The 19,815-nt window shown below is 43.1% G+C and overlaps 1 protein-coding gene across 8 annotated transcripts in view; it reads right to left on the reverse strand.

The window, feature by feature from the left end:
* Nucleotides 1-170: 170 nt before the first annotated feature.
* LOC125018827 (collagen alpha-1(XIX) chain) overlaps nt 171-19,815 on the reverse strand; it is a 109,146-nt gene continuing 89,501 nt past the window's right edge. For 7 of the 8 annotated variants that reach the window (XM_047603211.1, XM_047603215.1, XM_047603213.1 and 4 more), the window contains 14 exons: nt 18,975-19,025; nt 18,770-18,814; nt 17,786-17,812; nt 16,618-16,671; nt 15,806-15,850; nt 15,427-15,471; nt 15,266-15,328; nt 14,769-14,804; nt 13,264-13,308; nt 12,639-12,782; nt 11,627-11,693; nt 11,376-11,513; nt 7,906-7,983; nt 171-4,320 (listed from right to left, as the gene is read on the reverse strand). In XM_047603211.1, coding sequence (XP_047459167.1) covers nt 4,220-4,320; nt 7,906-7,983; nt 11,376-11,513; nt 11,627-11,693; nt 12,639-12,782; nt 13,264-13,308; nt 14,769-14,804; nt 15,266-15,328; nt 15,427-15,471; nt 15,806-15,850; nt 16,618-16,671; nt 17,786-17,812; nt 18,770-18,814; nt 18,975-19,025 — 939 coding nt within the window. In that variant the 3' untranslated portion in view covers nt 171-4,219. Of the gene's footprint in view, nt 4,321-7,905; nt 7,984-9,611; nt 10,951-11,375; nt 11,514-11,626; nt 11,694-12,638; nt 12,783-13,263; nt 13,309-14,768; nt 14,805-15,265; nt 15,329-15,426; nt 15,472-15,805; nt 15,851-16,617; nt 16,672-17,785; nt 17,813-18,769; nt 18,815-18,974; nt 19,026-19,815 lie in introns of those variants that run through there. The other variant, XM_047603216.1, reaches the window with a different exon arrangement.

Raw genomic sequence — 19,815 nt, forward strand, 5'->3', positions numbered from 1 at the left:
AAGTCAGTTTATTTCAATTGACGATGTGAAACGCTCCAAAAACTCCAAGAAAACACAAAGATAGCAGAAAATCCCACAAACTAAAAGAAAAACGCATAAAGAAACAGTAACAGTCGTTGTGATTTATTGTGAAAGAAAAGAAAAAAAGGAGACACAGGCAACTCAGGAAGTAAAGCAGTGGATAAAATTTATTGCACACGTGTAAGGCAGACGCCGTTAATCAGTGTAAAGGAAAGAAGCTGCGAAGAAAAAGTGTCAAATATATCCTCTGATACCTGGTAACCACACAAAACACACTGGATACTTCAGTGAGCCGACCCACACTGGTGTCAGCATCCAGGACTGCAACACATACACCGAACAGGCATAACATTATGACCACCTTTCAAAACAGTTCTGACTCATCAGAGAATGGACATGGGTCTTCTGAGGGTGCCCTGTGGTACTAATAGGGGCCTTTGGGACCTAAGCGGAGGGATCTAGTTTATTCCTGTGAATCCCACAGACACTTGATCAGTTTGAGATCTACTGTACTATGGGGCGGGGGTTTCTGGTCTGGTCTAGGTGGGTTGTACATGTCTATGTAACATGAAAGTCTCCCAGCAGAATACTGAATTGTCACAGGATGGTCGATGTTATTTGCTTCTTCTGTCAGTGGTTTTAATGTTGTGGCTGATCGGCGTACATGCATTTTAACATGAGGTTTCTCGATTGCTTTCTCTCAGCAAAAAAGGCAACGCTTGTTTGGATATTTTCCAAAATATCTAATCGCATGTGGTAAACCAAGACTGAGGTAGATAAAAAAAAGAAAGAAAGAAACATTAACGTCAGTTGTGAGCTTATGAAGGAGCAGGGAAGCGGTTTCAGCGAGAACAGCGGGAGGACGTTTTTAATCCGAGGGGCCACGCTGAGAAGCTGATCCACATTCCCCCTCATTACAAGCTTACTTACACGATTAGATTACATGTGGCAACACTTGCATTACTGTTAAATTAAAAAAAAAAAAAGAAAAAAAAAGAAGAGGAAGCAATCATGAAATATGTGAACGCGTATAAGCGGTGCTACTGTCTTAAGTGAATTTTGCATTGTTTGACAAGCCAGACTTTAGATGCATTAAAGCAAGTATTCTCCGTCTGCTTGGTTTGCTCTCATCTGATAATTTCCCACTTAGAATAAATGGATTTTCACTTATAAATTTCTAGTGAAGTGAGCTGAGACATCTGTAGCCATTTTGCATTCCCGCCTACTTATCATACTGTTTAGCTAAATGGAAGTCACAAACCGGTGAACATTAATATCAATTTGAGCTAAATCCAATGTAAGAAAAGAAAAAAAGAAAGAAGTTTGGTTTCCTTACACTGTCTCATTTGAATCCGTTCAAAGTTAGTGTTATTATCTCTGACGGGGGCCCATTAAGCCAAATATGAAAATGAGTGCAAAAAAAGAATATCGCCCATAAACCAAAGAAAAAAAAAAGTAGTTTTCCATTCTCTTTACATGCAATGAGGAAATAAATACATGTCCAGCAGGGGGCTCTTTCAACTCACAAATGAAAGAAGAGGCACACGTTTGATTCAAAACCCATCTTAACTTAGTCCCACACTCACATTGATAAAATTTAGAGATAAAACCAAGCTAGCATGCTGTGAAAAAAAAAACATATACATATATAAAGTGTTCTGCGGCTTCTGAGCAAGATGTGAGTTATAATTTACATGTGTAAAAAAGAAAAGCATGACTACGATGTGAGACGTAGAGAGAAGTGAGAAGTACAAAGACCAAAAAAAAAAAAAAGTGTCAAACTGATCTTAAAGAAGAGAAAAACAGACAGAACCGAGTTCTCAGACACACCCCAAGAAGTGTTCAAACATTAATCACAGCAGGACGGTTAAAAGTAAAATTATGAACCCTTTGAGTCAAGTTCACTCATTAAACAACTCAAAACACGATGAAAGCTTGAGAAAAGTAACACGCACTACAGGCCTGTCTTTTTTTATTTTATGTTTTTTTTTTTTTTGATGCGGTTATAAATTATATTTTAAATCTACAAGTTTCCCAACTGGGAATTGACTTAAAAGTAAAAGTGTCGTCTTTCTGTAGATTTCAAGTGTGTTTTATGTGACATGTAAAAGGTAAAAGTGACTCAAAGCTTTTAGAAATTAGTTAAGAGCGTCAAAACAATTCGTAGAAAATAAATAAAGCCAAACTCCAGTCTTAAGACGCCCCGAAAACCCAACAGTACACAGTGACACACACACAGTGTTGGTCAGTGAATGAAGAACCAGGATGTAGACCAAAGACAAAGTTCAAGTAGATTTATGAGTGTAATGGAGTAAAAGATGTCCGTCAGTGTGGCAGTCAGATTTCCTTTGTGTTGCTGAGCAAAATATACATCTAAACCAGAGGAATCATCATACACGACACTATGTAAACAATATATATGTTAACAATCATCTCGGGCACAAAACAGTCTTCCATGTTTGCAGCGACGTATGATTGATAGCTGAGAACCTTGATGCATCATGATGATGACAGCTTGCTTGTGAAATCATATTGACAGGTCCCTTAACAAGCCCCATTAGATAGGAAACAAGAAAAAAAAACATACCACTCCCTTATTTACAGATTACAGTAAAATGTGAGATTATTTAAAGTACATTCATGCCATGATTAAAATTAAATAAAGTAATAAAAAAAAAGAAAAAAAAGAAAAAAAATCAGCCCTGGATGTATGTGTCTTGGAAAACAGCTTCAGACAAACAGTGAGTCGTTTGTGTTACAAAAGCTTTGGCAAAACCTCACTGATGAGAGCTCAGTATCGACTCAACATAAACATAGACTGTATATAAATATGGACAACACGTCCCCACTTCCTTGCATTGGCTAAACTGGCAGCAGTTTCCCAGGGATGTTGGATTATACATTGCACTTATTTATTTTATTTTATTTCCAGCTCTCACAGTCCTGGAGTGGTTGACATGGCAACTTGCGGTCACCATGATGTCCTGTTTCTATAGCATCAAACAAAAACAAAACTTATCAGAAAAATGGAAACTTGAGCATGTATCAGTGCTATATCAACTACATAAAATGACAGAAGCAGCCCTTAAAAATAATTATTCAATGTGTATCTTAGTGTTTTAGTTTGACTCAAGTCCCATCTACCAACATGGAGGGGGCGGGACCTATACTGCAGCCAGTCACCAGGGGGAGCTCTACTTACTTTGGCTTCACTTCTGAGGAGCAGTTGAGGAGCCGTCCAACTTTCTACAGTCTATGCTCATGACTTACAGAAAATGGGAAGGCAACATTAAAGGATTAAACTGCAGCTTTCTTTAAAAATCATAATCGTACACAACATAAAATGTGTCACGAGTGACGAGTTCAATAAACAGAACTCTCTCTGGATTGTAATAATCCACACTCTAGCAATAATATTATAGAATACCCATGCTACATTTAGTACAATTATTAGTACCATCTTTTAAATACATTCTTGAAGAACACACTTTAAATAAATAGTTTCTATATGAGACGCATCTGCTGCATTTTGGTTGCATAAGGAGCTTCAACAATCTGTTATTTTCTCACATAAAACAAGTACATTCGCTCGGCCAATCTGCTTCACACACACACACACACACACACACACACACACACACACACACACACACACACACACACACACACACACACACACACACTCACGCACACGAAACATGAGATGTACCTTCTGCCAGCCCAATGGCTTATCTGAATAAGAACAGAAGAGTGCATAGACATGCCCATTAAAGAGGCAAACAAATAATTAAGATTGCGTTTTCAGGCAGGGCTGAACTTCGACGAAACCGAGTCTTGGTTTCATGGTCTTGAAAGACGTGTTGAGAGCTGATGAGGAATGCGTTACGCAGCGGGGGGGTGGGGTGGAAACAAGAAATAACTTAACAGTACAGCACTGCAGGAGGGTTTTCAGCTGCATCCAAAACAAACCCAAAGGCAATCCCAGGAAAACAAACAAAAAAACAAACAAAAAAACAACAACCCCAAACGGCATACAAATGTTATCATAAAGTGAATTAAAGAGGTCAGTTGTGAGTCCGTCCGATAAACCAGAGACGAGGAAGCTGTCAGATACGGTGAAGGCCGTCCTTGTCCTGCGGCGCTGAGCTCGCAGCTGGTAGGGCCGTCTTCAGAACGGCCTAATCCACTCAGCCCGGGCTTATAGGGACGGAAGAAGGCAGTCGCGGGGGTCACACGTCCCCGTTGGTCCACGAGGCCCCGGAGAACCAGGAGGGCCCTGAGAACTGATCCCTGGAGGGCCTTGACAGAGAATTAGATATTATTAATTACTGAGTCGGCCGGCGCTTTATCATCATTCAGAGGAGCTTTCCATTAGTGATAAAACGCGTTTGGCGCAGACACATACACCCCCACACAAAGTCTCTCAGTGCCATTCACTATCCAAGACCGGCTGGACAGAATTACAAATGGGAGTCGTGAAAAGTTGCTTGTAGAACTTCTCTAAAAGTGTTACTTACTCTGTAAGTAAGTTTAGTTCACATTGCTATAATAACACTGATTATGCTATGGTGACCATGGAGATGGACAGCTACACTTTAACGTTATGGCACAATCTAGAGCTTGTTTAGTGGTGAGGAAAATCATGATGAAAACACCTGCAGGGGACCAGTCATTCACATAAAATAAATAACATGTTATTCATGTATGTTCGAGGCATAATTTAGATGTCCAGTAGGATAAAATAATTGCAGCCCTTGTACGCCTTCCTCACCTTAGAATTTAACAACTGGACACTCGGTTTAAAATTCCAGTGTTTACTTGCTTGTCGACAGAATGTGACAGGGGCGACTATTTACCTGCATGCAGCCAAATCCTGCTCAGAGGTAATTGGTCAACGCCACTCAGGCCACAAACAGGAACCAGAAAGCTCGCCTGCAGAACTTACTCCTTCTTATGTAGAAATCCGAGGGTACAACGCTGACTGAAAACTCCTCATCAGTATTTCAGGAAGCATAAGATAAGCAAAAGATCCACGTAGCTGATGAATTCATTTAATACGATATTTTGGATGTTTGCCACTTCTCAAACTGTGAGGATGCGCTGCTTTTCTGTGTGTAGTCGCCCTAAATAGAATCACCTGGGCTGTCAAAATATGTACAGTGCATATTTTTTCCATTTCTGAACTGAACAATTCAACGAAAAGAATAAATGACGGACCAATCAAACTGAAAATAACTGTTTGCAGCTCTCGTTCTTCTTTCTAATTTTTTGTATTCACAAAGCCCGTGAAGGACAGTGAACGTTCACAGATCATTATATACTGTAAATGATTAAGCATTCAAACCAAAGGATCACTCGTTTACAATTCACAATGAATGAATTCTTCAATTTCACTGTAACAAGAACGAAGGAGAGAGAAAGCTGGGTAGGGTCAGCGTGCCAGATGAGACATTAGTACCTCACGTTACTTAGCAACAGCTTGCTGAAGTGGCAAAGCGCTCCACGCGGCTCCGTGGTCATATATATCATTATATCTCATATACTGTTCACGCTACAAACACAACACGAAGATATAACGACCAGATAGATGCTGGTTCTCTTTGTTTTTATTGTTTTACGATTTTAATCTCGTTTCATCTGTCCTTATGTCTGTGTCTTTAAAGGGCTTTGTAAATAAAAATTGATTGATTGAGATATAACACCCTTCTCTCAAATGGATCTGGAAAAGTCCGTAAAAAATAAAAATAAATAAAGTAAAAAAAAATAAAAAGAGAAAAACTCCACTGCAGTCCTGCACACAGAAGTGTCCATTACATCAGTCGTAGCTCGAGGGACCTCTGCCTCCTCTATCGTCCGTACCTCCCTGTGAAAACATAACTTACCCTTTCCATCACAGCCACATCCATCTGCTCCCTAACTGCACGCACTGAAGCTGTCCGCGGTTTGCGGCGGAGAGAGGTGCACAAAGTAGCAATCATGAAAAGTGTTTTGTTTGTTAAATCCACGTGTTCAGACCGGGCGTTTAAGTGGCTGCTGTTAGGTAACTCTGCTAATTAGCTACAGCACAGCGCTAATGCACTACAGGCAGCCATGCCTTAGCAGCGGCACCTTCTGGCCTAATTACAGTCAGAGCACATCAGGGTACAAAGAGGCTAATGGACTTTGTGGCCACTTTCACATAAACGACTCGTCCCCACAGCCGTCAACATTGACGTTAGCCTGCAACGAGGACTTTTACTCCACGTTAAAACTGATGAAACGGAATTGCGCGATTCTTCTGCGCGTGACTCACACATCGAGTCCAATGGGGGAACCTGTTCCACGCCAAGAATATCAGCTTATCGTTCATTGTGACGGCCAAGTGGTGGAAATTTTGGTAGAGGTAAAAATAAGCTCGTCCCGTGCAGGGACTTGTAAATCTAAGTGCGGAGGGGAAAACCAGAGCAGCGGGCCAGCACATTCACAGCGGTTTGTTCGAGCGCTTCCCAGTTCCCTCCAAGACACGACTACACCTCCAGACTAACCCCCTCCAGCTTAGTCGCAGGTGTTCCCCACAACTGTGCACCTCTAGAGATGATGTCTTTCAACAGTTAGTGATTTATCCTCTACAGAGGAGCTGCAGCCAAGTTATCTTTGGCCCCGCACATGCATTATGCACATACTTAGATAGGACGTGTGACTTCAGCTTCGGTGATAAACTGTAACTGTGACATGTTGGAAGCCGGTGTGGTAATCCCACTTCTCATTTCCATCGGGATGCGGGGAGTTATTCTTTACTTCATGCTGACATACTGAGTTGTGTTCTTTTGATCTGGACAACACCAAGTGGGTTTTTTTTTCTTTTTTCCTTTCTTTATGAAGCAGATACCGTATTCTGTCACAGCAGAATTCTGTTCTCTGTTGGGGCCCCATATAATGAGGCCTGGGAGCTGTGTTTATCTCTATATATCAAATCAGGCCTCACATAGAATTTCAGACACAACACAAGCCGAGCGCTCCTCCTTCGTTCCGGCGGACGGGAAAGAAAGCCTGATGAATGGTGGCGGATGTGGAGGAGGAACGGCTGTCAGTGTCGGCGTCTGGTCGTTTTTGTGACAAATGTGGCATAATTAAAGCATCTCAATTGCCACAGTTGGTCTTATTGCATATTGTATATAGGCACAAACAATGAAGTTCCTTCGACTTTACTGGTCTGCTGCCGATGGTTAGTGGGTGGTTATTGACAGCGGAACAGTTTGTTCTTAGAATGAATAAATCTCAGAAGTTTTTGACAAACCCATTGTTGCAGATAGAGGGCATAACAATTTGGTAATGGGCAGGTACATTATATTGGATGTAACTGCCTTCTATGGTTGGAAACAAAATAGAAGTGTTATTTTTGTTTCACTCTAAACATCTACTATTCATCCTAGTAATGTGACATAAATATTTTTCTTTGTAAGTACTCTTAATGGTATTTGTAACTACTCTAAAAACCATTAAAACCCACTGATGACTGATCCTGCACTCAGGGGCGTGTGCTCATTTTGTGACCAATTAAAAACTTTCTTGGACTTTCAAGCCCCTTTGTCGCTGCTGACTTCAACACATATGGGCGGTGCCTGCTAAGGCCACTGGAGCTGACCAATCAGAGCCAAGGGTGCTTTTTAAGGCGTTTTACAGTGAAATGTCAGGGCACAAATAGGATCATACAGGTGTTGATTTCACTTTATGAATATGCAGTTCGTTAAGAAAGAATGGCTTTCAATAAATCTTTGAAATTACTGAAACCGTTATTTTCTTTCTTTGCTCAACTTGTATTTGACTTAAAAGTAAAATTGCTTCAAAACACATTACATCAAATCCAGTGTTGAAGCGAGAACGCCTGCTATGTGGTGACCTTACCTGGGGGCCCTACGGGTCCTGGATCTCCCGGCAACCCCAGTCCGAGCTGGCCTCGTTCTCCTTTCTGACCCCTGTATCCTAAAGGACACAAACACACACACACACACACAACACACTTTCTGAGCACCAATACCGCAAAAGCTGAAGTAGAGCTGTGCTCACAGAGTGTGTAGTACAGTTAGTACGACGAGTACAAATGCCACAACATGTTAAAATCCAAGAGGTGTCAAAGAAGAGGACACACTTGTGCAACCTTTGTGCGTCCAGGGACACACACACGGAACAGCTTCAAATACCACCAGCACAGCAACAGCGTCAGGCATCAGGTCTGCACTTATTTTGAGAAAAGCGGCTTTGGCGGAGCGATGTAGCCACAGACTACTCTGGATTCCCAGTTCCTGTCCTAAACCTTTGAATAATAAAAGATGTACTGACACCCTGTCAAAACAGAAATCATCACACAAGCCATCTGTACGTTAGCGTTCGGAGCAGGAGGCGTCCTGGACTTTTGTAGCTATCTGTCAACAACGGGGGCCGCAAGCGCTTCGAAGCTTTCCAGAGTGAAGAGGCTTTATTCGCCAGAGGCCAGACTTGCGGGTCACGAAAGGCATTCGGCATCGTAATCAGAAGGTGGTCTTTAGAGAAGAGAAAGGTTGATTGTGTGGACAACACACACTGTTCACGACAGCTAGGCTCGGCTGCTAAAATTGCGCTCAGTTTTTTTTTTCTCTGATGGAGTCTGGCTGTCGCATGATTACCTCAAAATAAATAAATAAATGAATAAAACAAGCAGTGATGAACACAAGCGCATGCTTAGTCTGTCAAAAAGACTGATGGGTATATATATATGTGTGTATATATATATATATATATGTGAAGGAAAATGAAAGCACTTACACCATACTTCTAGTTATAACAGGCGGTTTGTTGCTTATAACACTAATGCACACAGTTGTATTAACGGTTGTATTATTGTATTATCAGAGGCCTTTTCATTCACATGCAAAGCCCGCGAGTCAAAACAGCAGCGCGCCAAGTGAGCGGCTACAAAAAAAAAAAAAAAAAAAAAAGAAAGAAAAAAAAATTCCCCACGAGGCACTTAAAGTAATGGAGTCTCACAACCAGCGGTTGCATGGAGTGCATCAGAAACATTGACAGGAGTATCAAGCATTGCACCGCCTGGCCCAAAGGGGAAACGCTTCGATGCTTACATGTCAGAGAAAATCTCAAAAAGAAAGGCTTATGAATGCTCCAAAACTGAATCTCAGAGAGGGAGACGGGCAATCCACACATTGCCACAATAATGAGACTTCTTCCAACACTCACAGTGCCTGGGGCATTCATTCAGAGAGGAGACGTTCCATGGAGAAAAGTGCACTGTACCTTAAGCAAAAAAAATAAATATATATAAAAAAAAATACTGACTAGCACACAGGGCAATAAGCTGGATTTGTGCAGACTGATAAATCGAAAATGCCAAACTGGTTGAAAGCAAATAGTTTCTGGGGGCACTAATGGACAAAGTACATTAAAAGAAAAAATAATCTTGCCAAAATGTGGTTTCTCATGCTTGATTGATGGGTTTGCAATCATGCACCTGTTGTACACCGTATACTAAACATTATTAAGAGCATCAGCTTCGTGCTATGCCTTACAAAATAATAATTAGGAAAAAAAAACACCTCACTTTGAGCAGCTGCTCCATAAATATTCTGGGATATTTACTGACATTTGCACATCGCACAGGAAAAAGCAGAGCAGCTCTAGAACAGAGTTTACAGTCTGATAGCAAAAGACAACAGGAGTCAGTAATAAGAAACACACAAGAGTACGGCAAAGATACAAAATAAAAAAAAATGAAGGTCAAAACAACAAAAATGGAGTATTTATGAAATATACACTTAAACACAGTGGCTTACATCAGAGAGAAACTTCAGTGGCAAAAGTGAAAGATGAGCAGAATGAGAAATTAGTTACAACAAAGGAGGAAATAAAAGGAAGGAGGAAGCTGCGCTGTGTGAGTCCTTATGGGCATTCTCTTAACAGCTTGAGACTTTCACCCATGTGAAATCGAACCGTGAGAAAAGAATAGAGAGGGGAAAAAAAAAGAGTGCGAATTCAACAGAGGGGTTATTTTTCTCCATAAACAATTCATTTTGGCATACTGGAGAAGGAGTCAAATTGGGCATTCCACAGGAGCACAGACTCCAGCGGAGGATGACGAGAAATAATGAGGAAGTATTACCCCAAACTCTCACAGCAGCTGAGTGGAGGCACAAGTCAACAAAGAGGAAAAAAAAAAAAAAAAAAAAAAAAAAAAAATTAAGAAGTTGTTGAATATTTGATTTGTCAAGGGAAATGGCGTTCCTCTTTATTTTTCAATAAATATTTATTGCAAAGCTGCATTAAGAATCACCTATAAAACACTCATTTGAAGCATAAAAAAATATCAAACAAGCAAAACGAAAACCGAGACTTGTGTAATGCCGGCGGCATTAGCACGGCACAGACATTTATAGTCGAGTAGTCGCCTACTTTATCTACATTATTTGTGAATGGATGAAGGCAGCCTTTTATGGGGTTAAAATGTAAGTGGTCTTGGATTATGTGAGGTAGATACAAAGCTCAAAAAAGAGAAAGGCCGATGCAGTGGTGCTTCGATCCGCACCGACACACAAAACACTCCTCCTCTTCAAAAGTTAAGACGCCACAGTTCTGCTGCAGACACAATACAAATCTAAGCAAGTCTGCGGAGCAGAACCTGACCAGCAAACTATTAGTGTTGTATGAGCAGTCAGAAAGTTGTATTAGCTTGATAAAGAACGTCCACCCTCTTTCCTGACTACGCTCCTTTTGCATTACAGAGCCTCTCTTTCCCGAAGTGAGGTATCAATACCGGGGCTCTTTCCTGTCCACATTGATAACACTTTCTCTTATTCACAGCCAATTCTTCGTTTGTCTTCATATTTCCCAGAGAGCCGCTGTGCACCGCACTCCTGGCCTTTCCTCTGCTTCCCGCCCCTCAGTCTGCATTGATATATGGGTCTATGCAAGAGAGAAATACCCATGAATCCGCACAAAAGGGAAGTGCAGGCCTGACCCCAATCCAACCAATCTCCAATATTTCATAGAACAGAAAGCACTTTGTTTGAGTTCTTGACATGAGGCGTCAATCTAGAGCCTGTGTTTCACTGTACTAGCCTTCCCCTGTTTAAAAAGTGGAAGGTTACATCAACAGTATACAGTGTGCTTTCTGGATTTCATGGTACACTGAAGGCACCAGTGAAGCATATGATGTGGTTTTTGGTACATTTACATTCACAACGCAAATGGTTAATAGTGTAACGCTAACAGTTTTGAGTGATGCAATACTGAGAACGTCAGTCCTTATTCATATTTTAACTGTAGAGGTTATTTTTCTGAGGTGCTGTTGACATCTACCAGTTCAGCCTGCCAGCGTGAGCACCTACCTTGAGGACCGGGAGGTCCGGGCTCTCCAGGTGGGCCTGGTAATCCGTCGTTGCCAGGACGCCCTGGAGGCCCTTGGATCTGTGAAGCTAAGATGCCTGCAGGAGTCTTCTGCAGCGTGGAAGAGCTCGATAGTTTCTCTACACGGCAAGAGAAAAGGGATCACACTGGGAGTGCTTAGAGGTAACGCTGTGGAGAAAAACGCGACGATGGACCAATAAAACGCGCAAACCGAATTCGGGACAATTCGTACCTTCGAAAATCCTCAGCACTTCATTCCGGATAAACGTCCGGAGCTCCTCCGTGAAGCCGTGGTCGCCCTGTGCGTGGAGAGAACACACAGCGGTTCACTGGAGCATTTTAACACCCAGAAGAGAGACGGAAAACGCAATTAAGAGACAACAGAAACAGAGGAGATGAAGAGAAGGCGATGGTTATGATGTTAAAAAGAACAGGGAGACACTGTCACTTTGTAAATCCATTTTTCCATCTATCCCATCTACATTGCATCGCAGTTTAGTAGAACATCTGCTCCGAAACATCAGCTTGGAGTAGAAAAGATTCATTCGGGGAATATTACATTTAACATTAGAACTCGATAAAGTGATTTCTTGGTGTTTACGTCCAATTACGCTGCAGTGTGCCTGAAAGGAAAAGTGTGGCTTTTATATTCAGCTGGTTATGCTTCTGAATAAACGTCAAGGCATTGTAGAGAGAATAGCCCTTGCATACGTCGCGTGTACGCCGTCCAAGTTTTTCTCAGCTGCGTTGTTAGAGCTTTCGAGAGCTGCACCACTAACAATGGCAAACACTAGCGGCCTTGGACCACGGATCTCTGCATTCAGAGAGCGTTTTTCATCTCCGCGAATGTTATATAACGGTTGTGGCTGCATACAGTTAGTGTAAAATGCCTGTGACAGATGGAGGTGTTTTCAGTTCTCCGCAGAGCTCCAGGCACGCCCACATATCCGTCTCTCTTTCTCTTTCCGTCTCTCTCCCTCTCCCTCTGACCTTCTGTTGCGCCTAGATGATCAGGAGTGGGAAGCGTCGAGCAGAAAGAACAGCGAGCTCCACTGCACTACCTTGTTTGATGTTTCATGCAGAAAGCTGCTAGCTACACCGATTTCTTTTTTTTTTTTTTCATGCAGGGAGCGAGAAGTGCGCTAGTTACACAAGCTGGGGAGGCAAGTTGGATCATTAACATTTTAATTATCTGGAAGTATAGTCTTAGTTCACTCTGAGGCATCTGCAGATTTACAGCTCACCAGGAGGTTTACGTTGTCCAAGTGTCCAGGAGGGCCAGGGTCGCCTTTTTGACCCTGGGGTCCGATGGGTCCAACCGGGCCGGGATCTCCCATGCGCCCCCTCTCACCCTGAACACCTCTTTCTCCTGGAATCCCTGGATCGCCCTGCAGTGAAGAAGATATATCTCAGCTGTACAGAGAGACCAAACGCTACACACAGCGTAACAGTTAAAGCCACCTTTCCCGGCTCCTCCCGTGAGCTGCATCCTTGTCACTATATGCATTAATATTTCAGGCCTTCAAAGACTACGAACAAGGTTCCATTTGTCCTAATGTGTCCAGCCAGTCGACTGTCCCAGGGCTCTGTTACCAACCAGAAAACTAAAAGCTTCATTTCTTCATTCTATTACTAGCGTTTTCAATAGATTACCGCAGAAGTGCGACGGAGCCCTTGCAAATAAAATAGGAAGCTGCACAGAGCGTTAAATGCTTTTATCTAGTGCTTATGTGCTTGTGGGGATTAGTCACATTTGTGCCGAAGTGAAGACGTTCATTACTATTCATTACACTTTTTTTCTTTTTCGCATTATAGTTTTGCGTCGCGGAGACGGCTTCTCTTTGAGCGGGCGCGGCCGGCGCTACTCACACGTTCTCCTTTGGATCCTCGGTCGCCCGCTCTACCTGTGGCTCCCTTAGAAATAAAGCAGAAAAAAAATATATATATTTTTTACGTATTTGCAGTTGGAGAACACTGTGAAAGACAGAATGGCAAGGAAAGGAAAATATTCTGACCCAGAAATATTTCACTCGCACATGAATTACGTTCAGGGGGACGCACACTTCAATATCGCATCGCACTGTGTTTACTAAAATATTTGGGCAGGACTCTGAAGAAAAGCTGTGAGCAACCGGGATTTATTTCTGAACACTTGACTTTGAGAAACGCAGACTTTATTTTAGATACCTGTGCGTGCTGATTACTTCTTACTAAGCTTGTATAATATCTCCCTGCTAAGTGTTTCACCTTCTGCAATGTCACGGCTCCTCTGCATCACTCCAGTTTTGTTTGACAAGCGCCTGCTTTCCCACCAGCTGTCTCTACTGTACGCGGGAGCTGGGAGAAAAAAAAAGTACCTGTCTTTGGCTGCATGTCACAACATCTTGTGTCTTCCTATCCCTCCCTGTCACTCCTCATTGCCTCTCTTTGCTCCGCTCTGAGCGATACCTCTGGGAGCATCTTTGTATCAATTTCCTGCTGGATTACAGGAGCCATGCAAAAGACAATCTGGCATGATGTGGTTTTAAAGCGAGCATCGCTTTGTGATGCCGTTCTCCCCTGCCTGCTTTAATCTGCGCTGCTCTGTATTCCCCACTGCCTGATGGGAGGCTTAAATCTATCATCTTGCCCACTGAAATGTGCTTCCCTGAGCATTACATTAAACCCCAACAGCAGTGTGCGAGGAGTCTAGAGTGGGAGGGCGTAGCCGCCTGCTAGATGGCACTGTTGCACCACCAGAAAGCCTGTGTGGAAAAAAGGCTCTGTGTAATGCTGGTGGAAGCATATTAACTAATAATAAGAAAAAAGAAAAAAAACAATAAAGAGTTGGGGCTGTCATTAAGGTGTAAGGTTAAAAAAAAAACTGTAAATCAAAGAAAAACAGTAATAATCATAGTCCAGTTTGGGCATTAGACAGTATAATGTGTTGAGAATGGCTATTCACGCAGGTCTGCTCTGCATCCTGCGAGGCCATTCTGTGCGATTATGTAGTAAATAGTGTGTAATGCATTAGATCAATCACCTAAACGCAGACTTTGTTGCAGTATTTATTTCAATTTTCGCAGGTTCATCAGGCAAGAAAATGCATATTTAATCCAAAGTGTCTACTGCCCTCTATTACAAACATTTTATCACTGCCTGAAAGCATTAACTGTATAATTAGGGTAAAAAGACTAAAAGTCAACAAAGCCTTAAATCTGCAGGATTCCATTTAGTTTTTTATCATTATCATCTCAAATATGCAAATAGGTTTAATGCAGTCAGCATGCTGTTGCTTGAGGGGGGATAAAAATCTGCTGTGCCATCTTTCTGCGGCCGGGGCTGATGTAAAGCACTTTCTATAAGGGGATTTGCAAAACGCTCACACGACTCACCTTGTATCCAGGGGTTCCATCTTTTCCTGGTCTGCCCTGCTCAAGGAGTGAAACACAAACAAAGACATTCTGTATCAGCTCCCACCTTCGATTGGATCAGCACTGTTGCACCCCTAGTAATCTCCACAGTTAATGAGATATCTCAAGCAAGGGATAATGATCCTGATTGCTGTGCGAACACTGCTCTATTGTGCGCTTGGAGGGAAAATTAAAGAAACCTTCTCCGATGGTAATTACGTAGAAGAATGTAATCATCTGCAGGACAAGTGGTCGCTAACATACGTATTTTATCCATATTGTCCTTGAATCATGTTCTTCTTCTTTTTTTTTTTTTTGCCCTCGCTCACTATGGTAAAACAACCATGCACTTGGTAATGCAGCGTAGCAGCGTGTTATTCCCAGCCCCGTGTCTAGTTTGGACATTACTGGAAGGTGCACTGGCAACATCTCGCTGCGACTGTAAAGGCAAGAAGACAGATTTCGTGTAGCATCCTTACAGGAACACCTTGAGGTCCCTCGGGCCCGGGGAATCCTGTCTCTCCGAGTGGCCCCCTCTCACCCTGTCAAGAGAACAGAGACGGCCGATGTGTCAGTCTGCCGTGACAAAAGAATGACGCGCGGATTGACAGTTCAAAGACAGTTAGAGGCTGCGGCTCACCGGCTCTCCTGGGATCCCTGGCTCTCCACGAGCGCCGGGTTTCCCCTGTCAATCACGCAGCACGGGAAGACAAGAGAGAGAGTTTGACAGGTCCTCAATAGTGTCATATCTACAGAACCAACACGGCTTCCATTTATAATATATAACCAGTCAACGCACTGAAGGTATACCTGTAACACTGAATATAAACCAAACACAGGTCTCCTAATCGAAGACATGCAGCTTTATTGGGCTAATATTTGACAGCTGTTATTGTGTGTACTTAACAAAGCATCATTGACTTCCCTGCCTGCAGCACACACATGATTGATCTAGAAGAAGTATGATAGAAGTATATTAATGGAAAGGGAAAAAAAAAAATAACAAAACTTTGACTCACGGGAGGGCCTTGCATCCCAGGTGGACCAGGCAAACCAACATCGCCCTGGAAACACAACACATATCAGGATCAGGCAGATGACACAGGCAATACCGAGCGGATACCATAAATCACTGTCACGTCAAGCAGACACACAGATAGTGATATCAGTGGCTGCCTAAACCTGGGTATAATGAATGCTCCTCGCCGTTGGAACGAATACAATGCAGAAAATGTTAAAAACACCACAATTTTCCACTAAGAAGAACCACAAATATAGAGTTATTACAAACCACCTCAACGTGAGAAGTAAGAATACTCCATCAGCGAAACGCTTTATAAATGTCAAACCTTTGACAGTATTTCCTGAAAAGGATAAATTACTCTCACAGAAACTGAAAAAAAAAATATTCCACCCCCACCCAGCTTGTCACATGACACACAGCCGCACACTGTCAATCAGCTGAAACTTTTTTCCCACACAGACTTAGATGCGGGGAGTTGTGAAAAGTTGCACGCGGGGTAGCTCAGGTCAGTTAAGGAAAATTAAGGCGGTAGAGAGTAGCAGCTCGTTGTGCAGACTGCTCACTTATACATGTTTTTTTCTGGCTTTCTGTTCATCTAAGCCTCAGAAATTCATTCATTTCATTCATTCGTTCATTCTTCACAACTTAAAAGAGCGTATCCAGAATGTGTTTACATCTCCGCACTGGACAACTTTCTCCCATCGATTTCTTATTTTCGAAAGAAATGATTTTATTTGGAGTTTAATGGTGGTTTAGCACTGAGAAAATGCTGTGCAGGTTTACATTTCTCTGATAGTTGTTGCTTACCTTTGCACCGGGTAGCCCTTCCAGCCCAGGTAGCCCCATGGCCCCGGGTTCACCCTGTGAGGAATAAAAAAAACAATCCACCTGTTCAGCGTCAAGATATCAAAGTCACAACTGATATAAACTTAAGATTCCTAGAAGAAACAGAAAAGATGCTATTTTTTCGTTGAGATATTTTTACACGCTCCTGAAAGACATGGCGGCGATGGGCTCTTGGAGTGTAACAGGTATCATTATTACGCTGTCATCGAGCGTAAACTAGCAGATATAGATCAAACGTATGAGTAAATTAAATTCCGCAGGAGCCAGGAATTCACATTTCCATTTCTCCCTTTGATGTTCTTGGTATTGATGCAACTTTGTGTGTCAATGTGAAGGTAATCCCAAGAGGACAATGCTTCAAATGACCCACGACACACGCTGTCACGCCTGGTAGACCACAGATCCATTAGAAAACAAGCCCCATTTGACAATCGGACCTGGCGTCTGCACTAAAAATAGACCCCCATTCTCAGTGCTCAGGCAAGTGATGGCCTCTATCTACCTCTTCTTGCTCAAGCTGCCATGGAGAAATGCCATTACACAGAACACAGGGGCACGCGGAGCTGACATAGACGGATCGCCCAGGTAATTGTCACACATGTAGATTGTCATGAATAAGCTGCCGCGGCTAAGGGGAGAGCGGGCCAGCCGGAGGATCAGCTGCGAGACGGATTGGGGCAATTCCGCCGCGGCACCGGAGCCGCTCGCACAATTTATTAAAATGTCAAATTAACATCCTGGTGAGAAATTACCGTGCAACCAAACAATAAAAAACGCAATTGGCCCCAAGAGAATAAAGAATTTAAGTTGATGGCAGAAATGTCAAGTTGTTTCTGTGTCTGAGTGGATTTTTTTCTTTTTTTCTTCTCAGGCGTCTGTATTTCGGGGGGAGGGCGGGGAGGGGGCACGGAACTCGAAATGAGAGGTTTCCCACCGACGAGGTAGAATTTGCCGGAGACGTGATAATTTCTTCGTTATGTGCTGGAGCTCTACAGAGAGTGGTTCAGCGCCCCAGGCCTGAGGGTGTACCGTTGTACAGTCGAAAAACCACAGAGATAATGAAAGAAAGCAACTGTTTGTGCGAGCGGCGCAAAAAAAATATATTACGAAATGAAAACTTTTAACTCACCGCTTCTCCTTCATCTCCTTTGGGGCCCTGAATCAGAAAAAGAGAGAGAGGAAAAAAAGGACAGATTAGCTCCATGAATGTGACAAGAGCGATCATAAAAATCCTCAATATACTCTGAAGTGACATGTGGCTATTGTGGTGTGTGTGTTATTGCCATTAAAATTTATAACATTTATTACTGTCAGTCTTTGCTCCAACGTTCTGTCTGTAAATCATTCCAGTCGTAACTGTGTCTCGGGCAAGTTTAAGGCGATCATGATAATCCAGTGTGGGCATCTTATGGGCTTTACACGCACTGACTGTTCTTATTTAAAATTACACTAAAGTGTTTTCGCCCCCATTAAAAAACAAGGAATTATTGATAAATTGGGCCCCCTGTCCCTCTTAACACTGATGAAGACGCTCTTTTATTGATTGCTCCCCAGGAGCTGCATGGCCTGGCTGTGATAGATGCAGCGCAGGGAGAAACATCCTCAGGATTTAGCTATGGTTCATGTGCATTGTGCACCGGGGACAGCAGAGTGTCTACTTTTTGTCACCATCTTAAGTGCTCCTGCTGGTGGATGGATCCCTGCAGGGCCTGTGACTGAATGTCTCCCAGGACTGGACAAGATTATAAACTGTCTGATAAGGAGGAGGAGAGGGAGCAGGGGGAGTCTGATAAGCAAAGCGGGTCACTTCGGTCTGGCTCTGCGCAGAGCGGCTTGACTTCTGAGTCCATTTTGAATATCAATGATGTTGCGCATCCAGAGGTGGATCAGAAGCGCCTGTTTGAGACTCGAGAAGCCTCTCGGCCTTCCCGAACCACCCTCCCTCCGCGAGCGTGACTGACTGTTATGTAAGAGCCTCCCCTAAGCTGAGATAACTGGAGGGCTGGTCAAATTATTTGTTTTTAAGCTCCACCAAGTTCTGCAGCACAGACAGCAACAGCACTGCAGTGCACTGTAAAAGGTTTGCTCCAGGCATGAGGATGATTATACTTACCGGAGCACCGGGCGCTCCAGGGGGTCCTAAAAGAGCTCCACCACTCTGAAAGATATATATTTTTTTTATGTTGTGACTCCATGTTGTACAATTCGGGTCGAAACACATGTTAACAACAAGGCCAGATTCTTTACGGCCGGCACGATAAGACAACCCAAGCGTTCGGACATTAGCACTCAGTTAAAGCCGTTTGAAAAGCCCTTACCTGCAGCTTGTACAGACTGCTCATCCCATTGCCCTCCACAGAGGGTACACCCTAAAAGACAGACAACTGTAAATCAGACATCCTCTCTCAGAGAGACCTTCCTCGCCGCTTGTGTGAGCTTTAGGCACCGAGAGCCAGCTCTTCGAGAGAAAACCGTACAGTAGGACCGCAGCGCTCATGCACTGTTAAGCCCTTAAAAGCTACATGAGGAAGATCAATAGCTCATTTGGTGATTACACAGGGAGGGTGCGAGAGAGTGAGAAGCGCAAAAAGAACAGAAAATTCGAGAAACAGCGGACTTAATAGCACTTGAGCCGGGGCGTAATTCAGAAAACGAGTCTCAGAAACACAAAGGAGCACGGCGATCAAAAAAGATTTGGGTACGAGGGTGAGGTAATGTAGACTCCTTGGGCAGAATAGGAGCATAAAAGAATGTTTTTCCCCCGTGACAGATTGGTAGAGGGCAGCTATTGTAAAAGAAGAAGGAGTCAAGGTTCTCATTTAGAAGCAGGCGAGTGCCCGTGCCCTTTTCAGGCCACTGAGCCATCCCTTGTCCTCCTTCGTGCAGTTTATGGGACCAGGGCGAGTGGGTGTGAGGTGTGTGTGTGTGTGTGTGTGTGTGTGTGTGTCGTGGGGGCAATGCGGGTTCAAGGGGACGGCTGATGAATTATAGATTTGCCTTTGGAGGTGCTTACTCACTCGCCTTTTAAAGGGACGGAACATGATTCAATGCCAGCGAGCGGGTCGCGACAATTTCATCATATTTGCACTTGTTTGTCAGTTTTGTTTTTCTTGTTGGAACAAATACCACCAGACTGAGAAGAGCACTGAAGAGCAGGTG

Source organism: Mugil cephalus, chromosome 13 (genome assembly GCF_022458985.1).
Source record: "Mugil cephalus isolate CIBA_MC_2020 chromosome 13, CIBA_Mcephalus_1.1, whole genome shotgun sequence".
Lineage (NCBI taxonomy): Eukaryota > Metazoa > Chordata > Actinopteri > Mugiliformes > Mugilidae > Mugil > Mugil cephalus.